The sequence below is a fragment of the Boleophthalmus pectinirostris genome, unplaced genomic scaffold, assembly GCF_026225935.1.
Source record: "Boleophthalmus pectinirostris isolate CB_2022bp ecotype Guang Dong unplaced genomic scaffold, ASM2622593v1 HiC_scaffold_1, whole genome shotgun sequence".
Lineage (NCBI taxonomy): Eukaryota > Metazoa > Chordata > Actinopteri > Gobiiformes > Gobiidae > Boleophthalmus > Boleophthalmus pectinirostris.
The window spans coordinates 12548359-12563262 of NW_026570970.1; the positions used below are offsets into that span (position 1 = coordinate 12548359).

General features: G+C 38.8%; 1 protein-coding gene across 1 annotated transcript in view; it reads left to right on the forward strand.

The window, feature by feature from the left end:
* LOC110163943 (bromodomain adjacent to zinc finger domain protein 2B) overlaps window positions 1–14904 on the forward strand; it is a 42449-nt gene that overhangs the window by 14890 nt on the left and 12655 nt on the right. The window contains exons 4-21 of the mRNA XM_055149908.1: window positions 843–946; window positions 1027–1215; window positions 2687–3091; window positions 4315–4744; window positions 4821–5066; window positions 5159–5213; window positions 6262–6370; window positions 6436–6537; window positions 6633–6804; window positions 7585–7677; window positions 7756–7817; window positions 7996–8061; window positions 9357–9422; window positions 10428–10472; window positions 10618–10650; window positions 11489–11554; window positions 11634–11765; window positions 13250–13492. Of these exons, the coding sequence (XP_055005883.1) occupies window positions 843–946; window positions 1027–1215; window positions 2687–3091; window positions 4315–4744; window positions 4821–5066; window positions 5159–5213; window positions 6262–6370; window positions 6436–6537; window positions 6633–6804; window positions 7585–7677; window positions 7756–7817; window positions 7996–8061; window positions 9357–9422; window positions 10428–10472; window positions 10618–10650; window positions 11489–11554; window positions 11634–11765; window positions 13250–13492 (2618 nt within the window). The remainder of the gene's footprint in view (window positions 1–842; window positions 947–1026; window positions 1216–2686; window positions 3092–4314; window positions 4745–4820; window positions 5067–5158; window positions 5214–6261; window positions 6371–6435; window positions 6538–6632; window positions 6805–7584; window positions 7678–7755; window positions 7818–7995; window positions 8062–9356; window positions 9423–10427; window positions 10473–10617; window positions 10651–11488; window positions 11555–11633; window positions 11766–13249; window positions 13493–14904) is intronic.

Consider the following 14904-nt stretch of genomic DNA (forward strand, 5'->3'; position numbering starts at 1 on the left):
ACTGTGGATGTCCTGTCTGCCAAGCACAGGCAATTTGATTTCACAAAAAATACATTGCCCTGCCCTATGGGTATCATTCTTTCTAGGCCTGAGCTCCTGGGAGCTGTCGCACCTGAAGTGGCCATTAGTTGATCTCTCTTGTAGACATAGGGTGTGTGTCTTAAAGCAGTTTTCATTATATATCCAAGGTGCCACCTGATTGGGTAAAAGTTTCTGATGCCATGACTTTGATGCTTGGTAAGATTGAGCTGAGAAACAGATGGTCTTTAGCCACAATGCCTCTCTGGGGGAGCTCTGTAGCTGTGTTTACTTCGTGACCTCCACTATAAATTTTGTTATTGGTGAAGCAACTGTATTAGTAGCAAACTTTGCACTAAGTAACTTAACAGGTGGAGGGTCTGCTTTTCTCCTTAGAGATCAATCAACATTTTTGATTTAAACGCATCTACCTACAATTCAAATCTGACCTGTAACTTGGCTTAGTGATGTGATGTGACCAGCTTGTATGCATGGAGATGTTAGTTTAATGCCATACTGTGGAACATTCTAGGTACAACAATACATTTCTGGTGGAGGATGGGCCATGGTTGTCTCCATGGAAACTACATAGTGCAGCTTTAAACTAACATGTCAAACAGTGTACCCTTACATGGTACATGAATCAGTACATGTGATTGGTACATTATTATTACACACATTTTGTTTTAAAATTTGACACCTGTTTTAAAACATAAACTGACATGTTTAGCTTGAATTTTCAGCTGTCATTTCACAGATAAGCATATTTAAAGCTCTACTGTAATATATAAAAATAAGTCCTTGTTGTGCAAATTTTTTCACAGCTTTAAATGGCACTGTCAACAGTAGTCACCCTCTCGATGGCAAAGGTCTGGTGAAGCCTGATTTCCAAAGGTTTACAACAAAACAGAGTCACGTCAAAGATTTAGTAAGGGACTGTTTTTAAATACTTCATTATTTAGATTTATTGTTGTTTACTGTATTCATATTTTCTTTTGGTATCCTCAGAAAGAACCAGAAAAGGCTGACAGCATGAGCAGCCAGTCTGGATCTGTGTCGGGCAGCTCTGACGACACTGACGGAAGCAGTGATCCTGAACACCTGGAGGAAGAGGGGGAGGAAGAGGAGGAAGACCCCAGTGATGGAAGTGATGCCACCGACTCAGAGAAAGATTACGAAGTGATAAGAAAGCTGCCAGTAAGTCATCCTTGGAGATTTTAATGTAAAGATTTACGTTTTCTATGCATAATATAATAAAGTTAATGGAACATTACTATACTCACGGTACATTTGAAAATAAGTGATCTTAAAAATTATAGTTTTAGTAAGAACACCATCACATTTTTTGCACATAGTTAAAATTGCACTATGTAAATTTTCTAGTGGGGGGTCTCGTCTCGCCATCTGTTAGTAGTAGGGATGTAACAATATCCAAATCTCTCAGTACAATATTATCACGATATGCATCTCACGGTACGATATTTATTGTGATATTTTGGAGAGGCTGATATAATTGTAGATAGGATGCTTTTGATTTTAGATTTTGATATGAATTATTGCTGTCATAATCACAAGAATTCTAGTAAAAACATATTTCTTCATGTTGTCTGCGCTAAATGAATCATCGGATATGTACCGTATTTTCCTCACTACAGGGCACTCTGGATTATAAGGTGCACTGTCATTGAATGGTCTATTTTCTAACTTTTTTTCACAAATAAACCGCACCGGACTTTAAATGATACACAACAGTTAGATGACTCAGTGGGACTTTGTTTGGAGCGTTCACGGTGACTCTGGGCTTTGTTCAGTTGTGTCGTGTAGGGAGGGTGCTGTCTGGGACCGCTGGATTGTTTGGTGTGTTCGCGGTGACTCAGTTGTTCAGTTGTGTCTAGAAGTGGCACATTGCACTTGCTTTTCCGGTTTGTTCCTCCGTTCCGTTCCTCATCGGCGTGGAGTGATGAGTGTATCTGTGGGTGTTTTTTGCTGCACGGTCGCTGTCTGCTGCGTGTGTGTTTGCGTGCGCTGCGGGTGGTGCGGCTTTGTAGTTTAATGAAGTCGTGCTGGGACACCTGAGTGGATTCGTGTATAAGTCGCTCTGGATTGCCTATGGTGCAGAAAATACGGTAGTTCCTGATGTTTATTAGCTATTGGTACTATAAAAAAAATTGGTACTATAATATTGGTACTATAAAAATTACTGTTACATCCCTAGTTAGTAGTAGTTTTCAAGTTAACAGCTACATTTTACCTCAGTACAGATTGGCAATTCTAGGGCTGAAATCATCCAAATGATTCTAGTGAAGGTGTATGGTGTTTAAAAACACAGTGGAGCGCTTCTTGTATTACCACATCACAAGGTGGAACAAATTGTTTTCTGTTTGAGGGAAGAACTCAGCCTAAATATGCAGAATTCGTGTGTTAAACGTGTGTGGATGAAACCAAACAGAACTCCGGATATGTTTTTGATGAGGAAACAACATTATAACATAGATCAAAAAATGAGTGTACCATGGGCCCTTTAACTGTGACTTTGATCGTCAAAATTAGCTGCAGTTGTGGGCGGTTAAGTGGTTGTGTGAGCTGCCACTGTCCGGCCCTCACAGTAGCACTGACATAACATGCTGTCTCTCTCTCTCGCTCTCTCCCTCTCCCTACTCCCACTCAGAGTATGACACATACCACTTCTGACACTCCGAAGAAGAGCCCTGGAAGTACAGCTGGAGATACAGACACCACCAGAGACCAGCGAAATCAGCACAGTGTCCCCATAATGTCCACTCACCCTCCCAGCCCTCTCTTGTCCAAGCCCTCAGAGGAGCAGCACTTGAGAAAAGCTTTAATCAACCCAGACATGAAGGAACAAGACTGGTGGTCTTTTCTGAAATCCAAGACCTCTCACTCGCCAAATTCATTATTTTTGTCCTCACCTAAATCTCCTTCACTCTCAGATTTACCCAAGTTACCAGTTCAAAAGTTGTCCCATGGCAGACTCTTGATGTCTTCTTCTATCGATAATGTGCGCAGTATGACTTCAAGAGGACTTCATGTAAATAGTGGTGCGCTAAAAAGGGTGAGTCCATTTATTGAATAGTTTTCATATAATCTATATACTTTTAAAAAAAATTCTAGTAATGTGATGTAATATGGGTGGTTATTATAACATATACCTAATGTCATATAGGTTTTGTTTATGTTTGGAATTTACTATGGGTGCATTCACATTTGTCCTTGTTGGGTCCTGTTCTAACCCTAGTTTAGTTGCAGACTTGGTTTGGTCCTGTTCTAGTCCTGTTTTAGTCGTGGTCTACTACAGGATTAGTTCTGAAATGAGGCGTAGTTTAGTCCTAGTTTTGATGTGGTCTATGAGTAAGTGTGAACTTTTCTGGTGGAGGATCTTCCATCTGTTTGTTGTCATGGAGATGCTATTGCTTTTACTGGAATGTTCAAATGTACGACCCATTAAACTTACCTATGTCCAGGGCATTTTACTTCTACTACTGTTGCCCGAAAAATCGAGTTTGGCTTTAATGCCGTGGCTCCATCTCCATCTTCGCAAAAGCAACGAGAGGTGTGTTCGCATGCGACGATGAGATTCGCTTCATTAGATTCGAGTTACTTGAGGCAGACGCGAAAAGAATTATTTTCCGAGGGCACAGATACACTTAACATACACGTTCTTGTCCTTTATTTCAGTGAGGGAGAAATAGTGTCGATATTTCCAGTGTGAAAACACTGGAAATAAATATCTCTGCCTCGTCGTTGCCATTGTCACATTTACGTTGAGTTTGTCTCGTTTACCCTGAAGTGTGCGGGAAAGAAATAACAAAGCAGCGTGAGCAAAGACTCCGCCCACCCAACTTCTTAGCCAATCATCTTGGCCCTGCTCTGTCCTGAGCTCTCCTCACTCCTGCTGATGATGTGTGTCTGTAACGCTGCATGAAGCCTGATATCGCATCGCCTCATTCAACCCAGTATTAACGTGCCACTTTGCTTTTCCGGTGGGGAGTGTAATTAATTAGATTACTCCTTTTTACTCCTTTACCAAAAATGTAGCTCTGTTATACCCAAATGCAACACTGCCTATGTCCATGGAGTAAGTAGGTGACACCAGCAGGTCAAGTTACAGGTCAGATCTGTGGAGAGACAGTACAGCTTACAGTAAAAATGCATGTGTAATTGAATAAATGGAAAACTGAAAAGCAACAAGATTTCCATGGAGAAAAGCAGATAGTGTACCATCCACCTGAAAAATAGCAGCGTGCACCTTTAACTTTAATGCGCTTTCTTTTATAGCTGCCGTCAATATCGAATCCTTCAACCCAAGACCAGGACGTACGTGTCAAAAACTCTACTTCTCAATCTTCGAGCCTTTCATCCCTGAGCAGACATTTTCTATCATCTCCAACCAAGAACAAAACGGCTCCTTTGCTCAACTTTCACACGAACGGATTGACTCAAGATGCTCCTCTAGCGCTTGTCACCTCACCTCGTAACCCCACGAACAAGCCATTAGCCCCTTGCTCCCAATTTACAATGCCTATCAACTATCTATCAAGTAAACCGAGTATTTCCCCATATAAAGGTGGCAATGGTCTAATCTGTCAGACGCTCAGCTCGTGTAATTTAAATGGACAAAATAAGACAGGTAAGGTTCAAACTGAAGACTCAGAAGATTCCTTAATAGATGGCAATGATACTGAAGATACAAGCAGTAACACATCAGGTGACTTATATCTTTTGTAGTTATGAATTTCCTTTGCTCTATTTGATGTTTTCTTTTATTCTTCTCGTTTTTGTAGATTCTGGCAGCAGTGTCGGAGTAAACTCTGAATCTTCAGATGATGTAAAATGCAATAACAGTGAGACAAATAGCAATGGATACAGGGCTCCTCAGAAACTTGATAAATTGTTAACAAAATCCTCACCCGGCCCCTCAGCCAATTTCTCCGTTCTGAAGACCTCCTGTTCTGCTTTGGGCAGTTTTAGCAACGCTGCACCAATGACCCACAACAGCTCGGTATCTTCTACAACTGTCCCACTGCCAGGTACAGCATGTAGATCTTATTTTTCAAGGTTAAATATTTTTTGATTTTATGTGTGGAGATTTACTCTTATTTTTTACATTTGTTTGAACCAGTACAGAGGAAGAGAGTAACAGATGAGAAAGCATTAAGAGTACCGTTGGATTTTGGGTGAGATAATCTATTGTTAATTTAAGACTACGTTTACACTGAAACAAATCCACGTATCACCGTATTGGAAATTTGCGTTCAGACACATTGTTTCTGTGTCCGCAAGCCTTTTCTATCCACACAGATTTGAGCATATTTGTTTACGTTTTACAGAAACAAGCTTAAAATCGCACGGTCAATTTGCATAAACTAAGCATTCAAAAAACAGCTCGCTCCTTTTGCGTTGATGCGGTTCAGCTTCTGTCAGACTAAAGGACATGACTTAGTGGAATATGAGTGTTCTTTCTGTGTCAGAGGGGTGTTCTGCTGATAGTGAGTCCGTTCAGTGCTTCTATCGCGTTGGAGATAGTTCATGTTAAACTGTTCAGAGATTATACGTCTGCAGGTCGTACGCACAGACTGTATATATGAATGGACATATATTCTAGCCTCTTGGTGTTTTGGCGGTGAATTATTTCACGGCGCATAGACCTACATCAGCATATCAGCATTTTCAGGCGTCCACACACGGTGCCAGATCAGATCGGTTCTCAGATGAATACTCGGGAGCTGGCAGCACCATCTGGAGCCGTTTTTAATTCGGATTAATGTGGACAAACACCGCATCTGCAACGAAAATGACTCGAATACGTACTAGTGTGGACGGGGCCTAAATTACATAATAGACTGCAGTTTTATCCTATTGGAATCTTATATTCAAGACAGAACCGGCTCTAGAGGCAACCCTACTGTACTTGTTTTTAAAATGCTTTTGACCTTTTGTATTGTTCATATTCTGACATCGCGATTAGCCTTCCCATTAAAGGTGCATTATGTAACTATTTTTGCGGAGGGTTTGTCAAGTTCATGTCTCCATGGAGATGGCATTAAATGTATCTTCCTCCATGTGCAAGGAACAGGTCAGGCCTGTGGAGAGCTGAACCCACTCACAGTAATTATGCATGTTTTTGAGCGATGCAATATAATTAATACATATAACACTTAATATAATTGTTGTTTATGGATAAAATATTGCTTAATTCTTGCTTGATGGACTGTTTTTTCTCAGCTGGCAGAGAGTGACACGGGTCTGGTCTGTGGCGGGGCGTCTGCAGGGAGAAGTCTGTTACCTCGCTCCCTGCGGAAAGAAACTTCGACTGTATCCGGATGTACTGAAGGTAGATACTGCAACTGTCAATAATGCCTCAAAAACACTTAACTTGAGTAATATTTCTTTCTATAGTATTTACTGAGAAACGGGATAACTGAAATTTCTCGAGAAAACTTCAGCTTTAGCACAAAAATCCACCTTGGGGAGTTCTACAAAGCCAGAGATGGACCAGAAGTACATTTTTTTGTGTTAATTTGTTCAGTTTATACTTTTCAGATAAAACAAATGAACACTCAACTTAAGTTTCTTCCTTTTCTGTTCTCCTGGAGGGTGTACAGTGGATGCCTTTGTCTAAGGAGGAGATCACTCCCTGTATTATTGCCATGGATGGAAGACGTCAAAGAAAAGTACAGGGCCAACGAACATTCAGTGGAGTTAAGCCTCTTGTCCATTCACAAGATGGTGCTGATGCCAAACTGTTGAGAAAACTGGAAGCTCAAGGTTTGACACTTGACACTTGTTTGTGTAGTTTAGTAATGATAAACTAATAATAATGCACTTTATAATGCGCTTTATAAACTTAAAGGCTCTCAAAGCTCTACACTGTAGTCTTTATTCACTCCACACTCAGTGGTTGTATGCTCCTCATTTAGCCACAGTGGCCCTGGAAGCGAGGCTGCCATTATGTGCCACTGGCCCCTCCTACCACCACTGATCACTCACTCACACATTGGGGTGTGCAAAAGTATTGAAATATCGATATAGCAGCAGTCCCCGATATATTGATACTTTTTAAAGTACATTATTTTGTTACAGCACTACAGTTTTGTTGCTTGTTTAGTGGAAGGAAACTCGTTTATGAGACACATTTGACATTTTCACTGTTTTGAGGATTAAAATTCATATTCCCTTTGCACAAGAAGTGGTTTAACAAAGACTTTTAGTATCACATTTGTTGTATCGAAACAAAAGTGCAGTTTATTGCGATATGTATCGTATCGAGGTATGTATCGTATCAGAAACTTCTAAGTAAGGGAAACCGATCACTAATCACACACCAGATTCATAGTAAACATGGTGCCTACAATAAAATGACAGAGGTTTGCCTGAGCGGGGTCAAACTCTGACCTTCAGATTAATGAATTATATTGTTATGATGAAAATTATTTTAACGTATCAGTAACAGTCTCCATGGAAACAAACAGGTGCCATGCATTCCACCAAAAAAGTTACAGAGTACATCTTTCAGTTTGAACAGCGCAATTTCATCATCTTTTGCAGAAATCGCTCGACAAGCCGCTCACATGAAAATCATGAAAAAACTTGAGAAGCAGGCCAGAGCACAGGCAGCAAAGGAAGCAAAGAAACAACGAGGTAAAATACACTTAGTTCTTCAAATCTTCTACAGTAATAATACTCTGATGACTATGATTCTGTACTTTTTCGATAAAGCGATATTGGTGGCCGAGGAGAAGCGCAAGAAGAAGGAACAGCTGAAGATTCTTAAGCAGGAAGTAAGAACACTTTGCATCCTCGTAACCTAAACAACGGGATTAGAAATTTTCACAACTTGCTGTCTCCCAAATTGCCCCCATTTGCATATAGCCACTGTAGCCTCCTCCCAGTCCATTCTATAACACGCATGGCTTCACTCTTTTAATTCATTTGATCTGGGCCTCATCCTTTTACCAGGAGAGGATCCGGCGCATTCAGCAAATCCGACTGGAGAAGGAAGTCCGTGCACAGCAAATTCTGGAGGTATGTCCGAAAAAAAACGCGCTGCTGAAACATTGTAAAACATTTTGACAGGATTAAAGGCCAGAGGAAAGTCTAATCCAAACTGTACTCCCACTAACTTACTGCATGTCACTAATACATAATCTGTTTCATGAGAAATTAATGTGAAATTTTGTAAACGTCAGCAGTTTTGTGAAGTTTACACGCTGTGAACTATTTGGTTAAAGGTGCACTGTGTAACTTTTCAGGCTGGGGATCCGTCACCATGGAGATACTATAGTTTTGCCAGTAATGTCCGACAATTGCCACGTTTACATGATGTATTTTAATTCCGATTTAATTATTCTGAATTAATTAATTCAGAATAAAATTATTCTCTGAGTTTACATGGAAATAATAATTCCGAATGAAGGTTTACATGGAAAAAACATTAAATTGGTTTTATTTAATTCCAATCAACGTCTGGGGATGGAGAAGGCTTCCGATTGGATAGGGACACGAACGTATTTACGTCTCCCGGAAGAAAACACACACTTCAGCTGCTACTGGCTTTTTGTCATCTCTTAATTCTGCTTTAAAATCTAAATAAACCACCCACTTAATTCGGATTTAAGTTTAATTCTGAATAAGTTTAATTCCAAATAATCATTAGGAATTAAGTGTTTACATGGTCTTTTTAAACAATTTTTTATTCCAAATTAAATTATTTTTAAACTGAATTAAATCTCTCATGTAAATGGGGCAATTACGATCTTAGGCGTTTGTAAGATGCATTTATTCAATTACGGTTGTTTTTATTGCTCAAAACTGCCTTTAAAAACTGTGAGTGGGGTCGCCTCTTCACAGATCTCACCTGTAAACTGGCCTAGTGGAGTGTCCTGCTTGTCGCCATGGGGATTGATAAGTTTAACACCATACTTTGGAACATAGCAGGCAAACACAATAACCATCTCAATGCAAAGTGGCGGGCACTGTACCAGCAAAGTTACACAGTGTGCCTTTAACTGTTTGCCAAGAGAAGCGGAAATATTTTACTTTTTAATTATTCAAATATCAGCTGACACGCTTCACGGGCAAATTTTGACAGGATTAATTTAGGCTGTAATGACTGATAGTAGATTATGCATAATTTATTCTGCCAGCAAGAATTCCTTATACACATGACAGGTTTGACATTTATCGTCAATTGGTAGAAATAATTATCTCAAGAATTCATTTAGATACGAAACAAAATACACACACGCCATTGTTGTTTTAAATTGTGTACGTGTTTCAAATAATAATAAAATAATAATAAATGTCTGTCTGGGTCCCAGGCAAAAAGGAAGAAGAAAGAAGAAGCCGCCAATGCCAAAATATTAAAGGCAGAGAAAAGAAGTCAGGTAAGAGTTTGTCTTAAAAGGCCAATATTATGCAAAATTGACTCTTGTGAGATTTAAGGTGTGTTATAGTGTTGTTTTCTCATCACAAACATACCTGGAGTTGTGTTTTGTTTCATTCACACAACCCTTTATTATTAGTCTGTCTATCTCCAAAGCTCAAAATGCTCTATTCTACCTCATGAGTAGTAGTTTTCAAGTGAACATTTTAGCTTTAGTTCAGTAGAGATCAGCAGTTTCCAGGGCTGAAATTATCCAAATGATTCTAGTGAAGGTGTATGGAGTTTAAAAACACAGTGGAGCACTTCCTGTATTACCACATGACATCACAAGGTGGAACAGAGTGTTTGTTTTTTGGGTGAGAGAAGAACTCAGCCTAAATATGTAGGGTTTTTGCGTTAAACGTGTAAATGAAACAAAACACAACTCCAGGTGTGAATATTAAAAGTCTTTATTCTTGTGGTGAGCGCTTTGGCCTGACGAAGACCATCTTGCTGGTCGAAATGAGTTGGCATCCCTTCATGCAACAAAGGACTTGTAATATATTCAGTTGGAGTGCCTCGGGTTTGTACCTTGCCCACTTTTACATTTTCCAGTAAGGGCAACTTCCTGTTTAAAGACCATTGTTTCAACCCTCGTAGAGCACCTGTACTGCTATTTTTTTAACTCTTTTATGACTCAGTGAAGCGCTCTACCTCTTTTCTTCATCTGACAGCTCTAGGTATGTTTGTGATGAGGAAACATTACAACATAGATCAGGAAACAACGTCATATTGGCTCTTTAAATATGTACATACAGAAATAATAAAATAAAATGTAATGCATATGTGCTCCAAGTAATATGTGTTTAAAATTGTGTAATTAAAGTCTAAGTTCTGTTCAAATGTGTATTACAAGTAGATTTCTATTTCAGTATAATATAGCACGTTTTAAAACATCAAAATAATTGATGTAGGTGACAAAAGTTTTTTCCAAATCCATTCTAAAGCACTTTCTTTTGTTGCACAGGAGAGGGCGATGAGGAGACAGCATGCTATTTTACAGAAGCACCAGGTAAACTTTACCTGATACTATCTACAAACATACATTATGGTTAAATTACAGTATAATAATCATGCATGCAGATGGTAAATACATATTAAGTAGTGAGTGTTTTTCACTGCCATGTTCTTTGAATCTTTGAAAATGTCTCTATCAGGTGATGGAGTTGCACAGGCTAGATATTGTTTGGGTAGGTTTGACTACAATATCACCGTCTAGTCATGAACCCTGCTTATAACATTAACTGCCTGCAAATACCATTCTGCACTATATTACCCTGCATGTTTTTGTCCCATTGTGGTTATGATTGTCTCCCATCTGTTTTTAACAATAATATTTTCTAATCAATGTCTAATGTCTTGTTATTTACTGTATTTTAACCAGTATTTTGGTCAATATTGAAATCACAATTATTCAAACGATTATTATTTTTTAGTTACATGATGCATTTATTCAGCATTTCTCTCTAAAAAAACACTTTGTTAAAATTTCACATTGAAAATAAATATAGGCTACAAATATGTTACAGCAATTGTGCGATGTATAAAACATAAAATGAATAAAATATACATTGAACATGAAATAAGGCATGGAAAAACATAAATGTGTCCAAAATAAACTATATATCCAGCTGTTCTACAACCTCTATATTAAAAAAATAAAATAAATACACTTATTTAAATAAAAATATCCCATAATAAACACAAATTGAAATCGTTACCAAAATTGAATTAATTGCACAGCCTTAGTTGGGGCTGTAAGATTAATTGCAGTCAAATTGAAATTGCAATTTGTATGAAAGCAATTGGCAAACCGCGAAGTCCAGAACCATAGTTTACTCCACAAACAACAAAATATCTTGGCCTGAACATGATTAAAACTGATAAGCTTTAAGCCCTACTTTGAATCCTTACCGTCTCTGCATGCTGTTTTATGTTATCTTTGTCTCATCCCTTTCATCTTTGGCCCCACATATTAAACTCGTAAAGATCCAAACATGGAGTTAATCAGAACATTTGTGTTTACAGGAAAAGGAGAGAAGAAGGCAACATCTGATACTCCTGAAGGAAGCAGAGGCTCGTAAAAAAGCAGAGGTGCGTAGTCCTCCCTGGCGCGATTTAATGAGAAACCTGAAAATGTGGTCCTTTTTATACTGTATGTCCACGTGACCAGGAGAAGGAGCGTCTGAAGAAGGAACGAAATGACGAGAAACTGTTGAACAAGGAAAGAAAACTGGAGCTCAGACGGCTGGAGCTGCAAGAGCTGAAGAAGCCCAGAGAAGACCTGTGTTTAATGGACCATAAGGTGGTTATTGTTGATTTATAGGATAGACAAGAGGCTGATATTCTTTCTGGGGTCCAATTTAGATCATTTATACACAAAAATAGTTAGATTTCAGCCATATAAAAGTTTATTCATACAAAATGAACAGATACGCATTTCAGGAAGTAAAATATGGCCAATAGTACACTAACACAGTCCTTGCTATCACACAATTAGTAGCACATTAGTAAATTGTGCAAAGACCCTAACCTGTAGGGCTGAGTATCATTAAGAAGTTGCTAATATGATACATACCTTGATACATAGGCCTCGATACGACATGTTTTTCGATGCAATGTACTTTCGATTCAGTATGATACGATACAATATATTTCAAATCGATTCAGTACGGTTCAGTGTAAAAAAGGCTAAATCATGGCTCTGATACTAAAAGTCTTTATTAAACCAGATAGTCTGCATTAAGTGAATATGACAAACACCTATTTTACTCAAAACGCTGAAAATGTCAGTACAACTGTAGCTCTAACTCAAAATAATGGAGTAAAATATACCTAAAAATACTCCTGCGATACATCGATACAGCAACCCACGATATCGATGCTATATCATCAAATTAAACTATACGATATATTGTTATTTCAATATTTTTGCACACCTCTACTAACCTTTATCAAATCTATTACATTTGTGTATTCTTTAGACACTGTATGGAATCATTACAAAAACGTACAGTCTTACAGAACATAAAATTGTCAGTTCTTATCCTGACCATTTACTCTTTTATTTTGGCTCACGAGACTATACATCTCATAGGATATCCCTGAAATGGGTTTCAAGAAAGAAAAAAATCTCATTCTGATGTTTGTCCTAAAAAATAAGAGTGAAATACTGCCATCAAGTGGACATTTTGTTTATTACACCATCCGAGGCCAAACATCCGAGAAATCATCAATGCATCTGTGAAACTGAGCTGTTTAATTGATTAGAAAAGCCAGTATTACGCTATTTTCTGATGTATTTTACATTGTTGTTTCCTCACCACAAACATGGAGTTGGGTTTTGTTTCTCTGTTCCACCTTGTGATGTCATGTGGTAATACAGGAATTGTTCCACTAGAAAAATTTGGATAATTTTAGGAATTGCTCATCTCTACTGAGCTAAAGATAAAAGGAGCTGTTAACATGAAATCTACCTCTACATGACATCACAAGGTGGAACAGAGCATTTTGAGCTTTGGACATCTCGTCAGACTAATAATAAAAGGTGTGAATGAAACAAAACACAAATCTAGGCATGTTTTTGAAGAGGTAGCAACATTATAACATGGCTTAAAGCTCACCAGAGTCAAATTCGTGTAATATAGAACCTTTAATTAGGTATAATTATCACTCTAATTCTATTGTAAGCGGGAAAATTGTGTAAGAAAGCATTTTACGTCATATTCATCATAAAGTAAACAGTATAGATAAAGTACTTGGCACTGAAATCTGTATTCCTTTCCCCAGCCTCTTCCAGATCTGTCCCGTGTTCCCGGCCTGGTTCTGTCTGGGGGAGCGTTCTCAGACTGCCTCATGGTGCTACAGTTCGTGCACAGATTTGGGAAAGTTCTGAGTCTAAACCCACTGAGCCTGAGCGATCTTCAGGGAGGATTACTGAACCTGACGGACTGTGTGGACAAAGTGCAGGAGCTTGTGGTGCACATGGTCTCTGCTGCTGTGAGGGACCCCAGTCTGTCTCACACACACAAGGTATACACATTTACTAGAGACTGAGCGATATAGCATGCCAATATTTACACTTTTGGCATATCGGCCTTAAAGGAGCACTGTGTAACTTTTCTGGTGGAGGATCTGGTGCCACCTTTTTGTCTCAGTTATTGGTTTGCCTGGAATGTTTTTATAATGCATTAAACCAGGGGTCACCAAACTTGTTTCTCTGGGAGCCACATTATCGCTCCTGACTGTGATGGGGGGCCGGGGTCGGGTCGGTCGTTTAACAGAATTGCATGACCCTGACGACACAGATTATATTCTCTGAAAATTGCCACACTTTCTTTACATATCAGACAAACTCCATGGTCCTAAGACAGCACAAAAAATAATCGGTCGTCGATTGTTCTTTGAAAACTCGGCACTGTCAAGTTTTCGTACTTTAATGCCATTTTGCTGTCCTTAACTACACTACAGAACTCTGAGCTTTTCAGGTGACGGAAATTGGGCAGCAAATGTAAATAAGTCATACAATAATTTAAATAGAAATATAAATACTTCATATAAATATCCCTTTTTAATTGAAAATCACCAAAATACAAGATGCAGACGTGTTATTACTTGCCAAAAAGTAATTAAAAAAAAAATAGGCCATGACAACTTTTGAGGATTGCCTCATGGGCCAGTTCAAGTGGTGGGGGGACAGAGGGGCTGGGGGCCGGTCCAAGGGGCGTGGAGAGCCGGAGTCAGCCCGCAGGCCTTAGTTTGATGACTCCTGCATTAAATATTTATTTATTTATTTATTTGAGACAGGGACAGTGCACAATTTTTGCATTTACCTTAACAGGAGAGATGCATTGTACATCAGGTTGTAGCATCAGTGCTAATTTCCACCTGTAGTCCCTGGGCAGGTTCATTGATTGATTGTATTTAACTGACTTTGATTATCAACTGTTATTATATCCATTAATATATCCATTGTGCTTCATCAAATGGGTTTTTATTGACCTGAAAACTTGCATTCTTACTATCCGTGGACTCGCCTCTCCACAGATCTGGCATGTAGTTTACACTGTGGCATCAACTGGTGTCTCCATGGACATAGAGAAGTGTAATGCCATACTGTGGAATATTCCAGGCAACCTCTCCATGCAGAAAAGCAGTTGACAGTCCCTCCACCAGAAAAGTTAGAGTGCCTTCTTTTTCTACTTTTTACTTACTTACTTTTACTTTTTACTTACTTAGACATGAACTGAATTTGTTGTAATTTTAACTTGTATATTCAGGAGAATGACCAAAATCTGCCCCACAAATTGGCACAAAAAATATTGGCAAAGCTTGTCGGCCATCGCCTGCTCTGAGTTTTGAAGTACTGGTATAAGCTTTGGCCATGAAAAACCCCATACTGGTCGATCTCTACTATTTTTATAACAAGTTTAATTACGTATCTT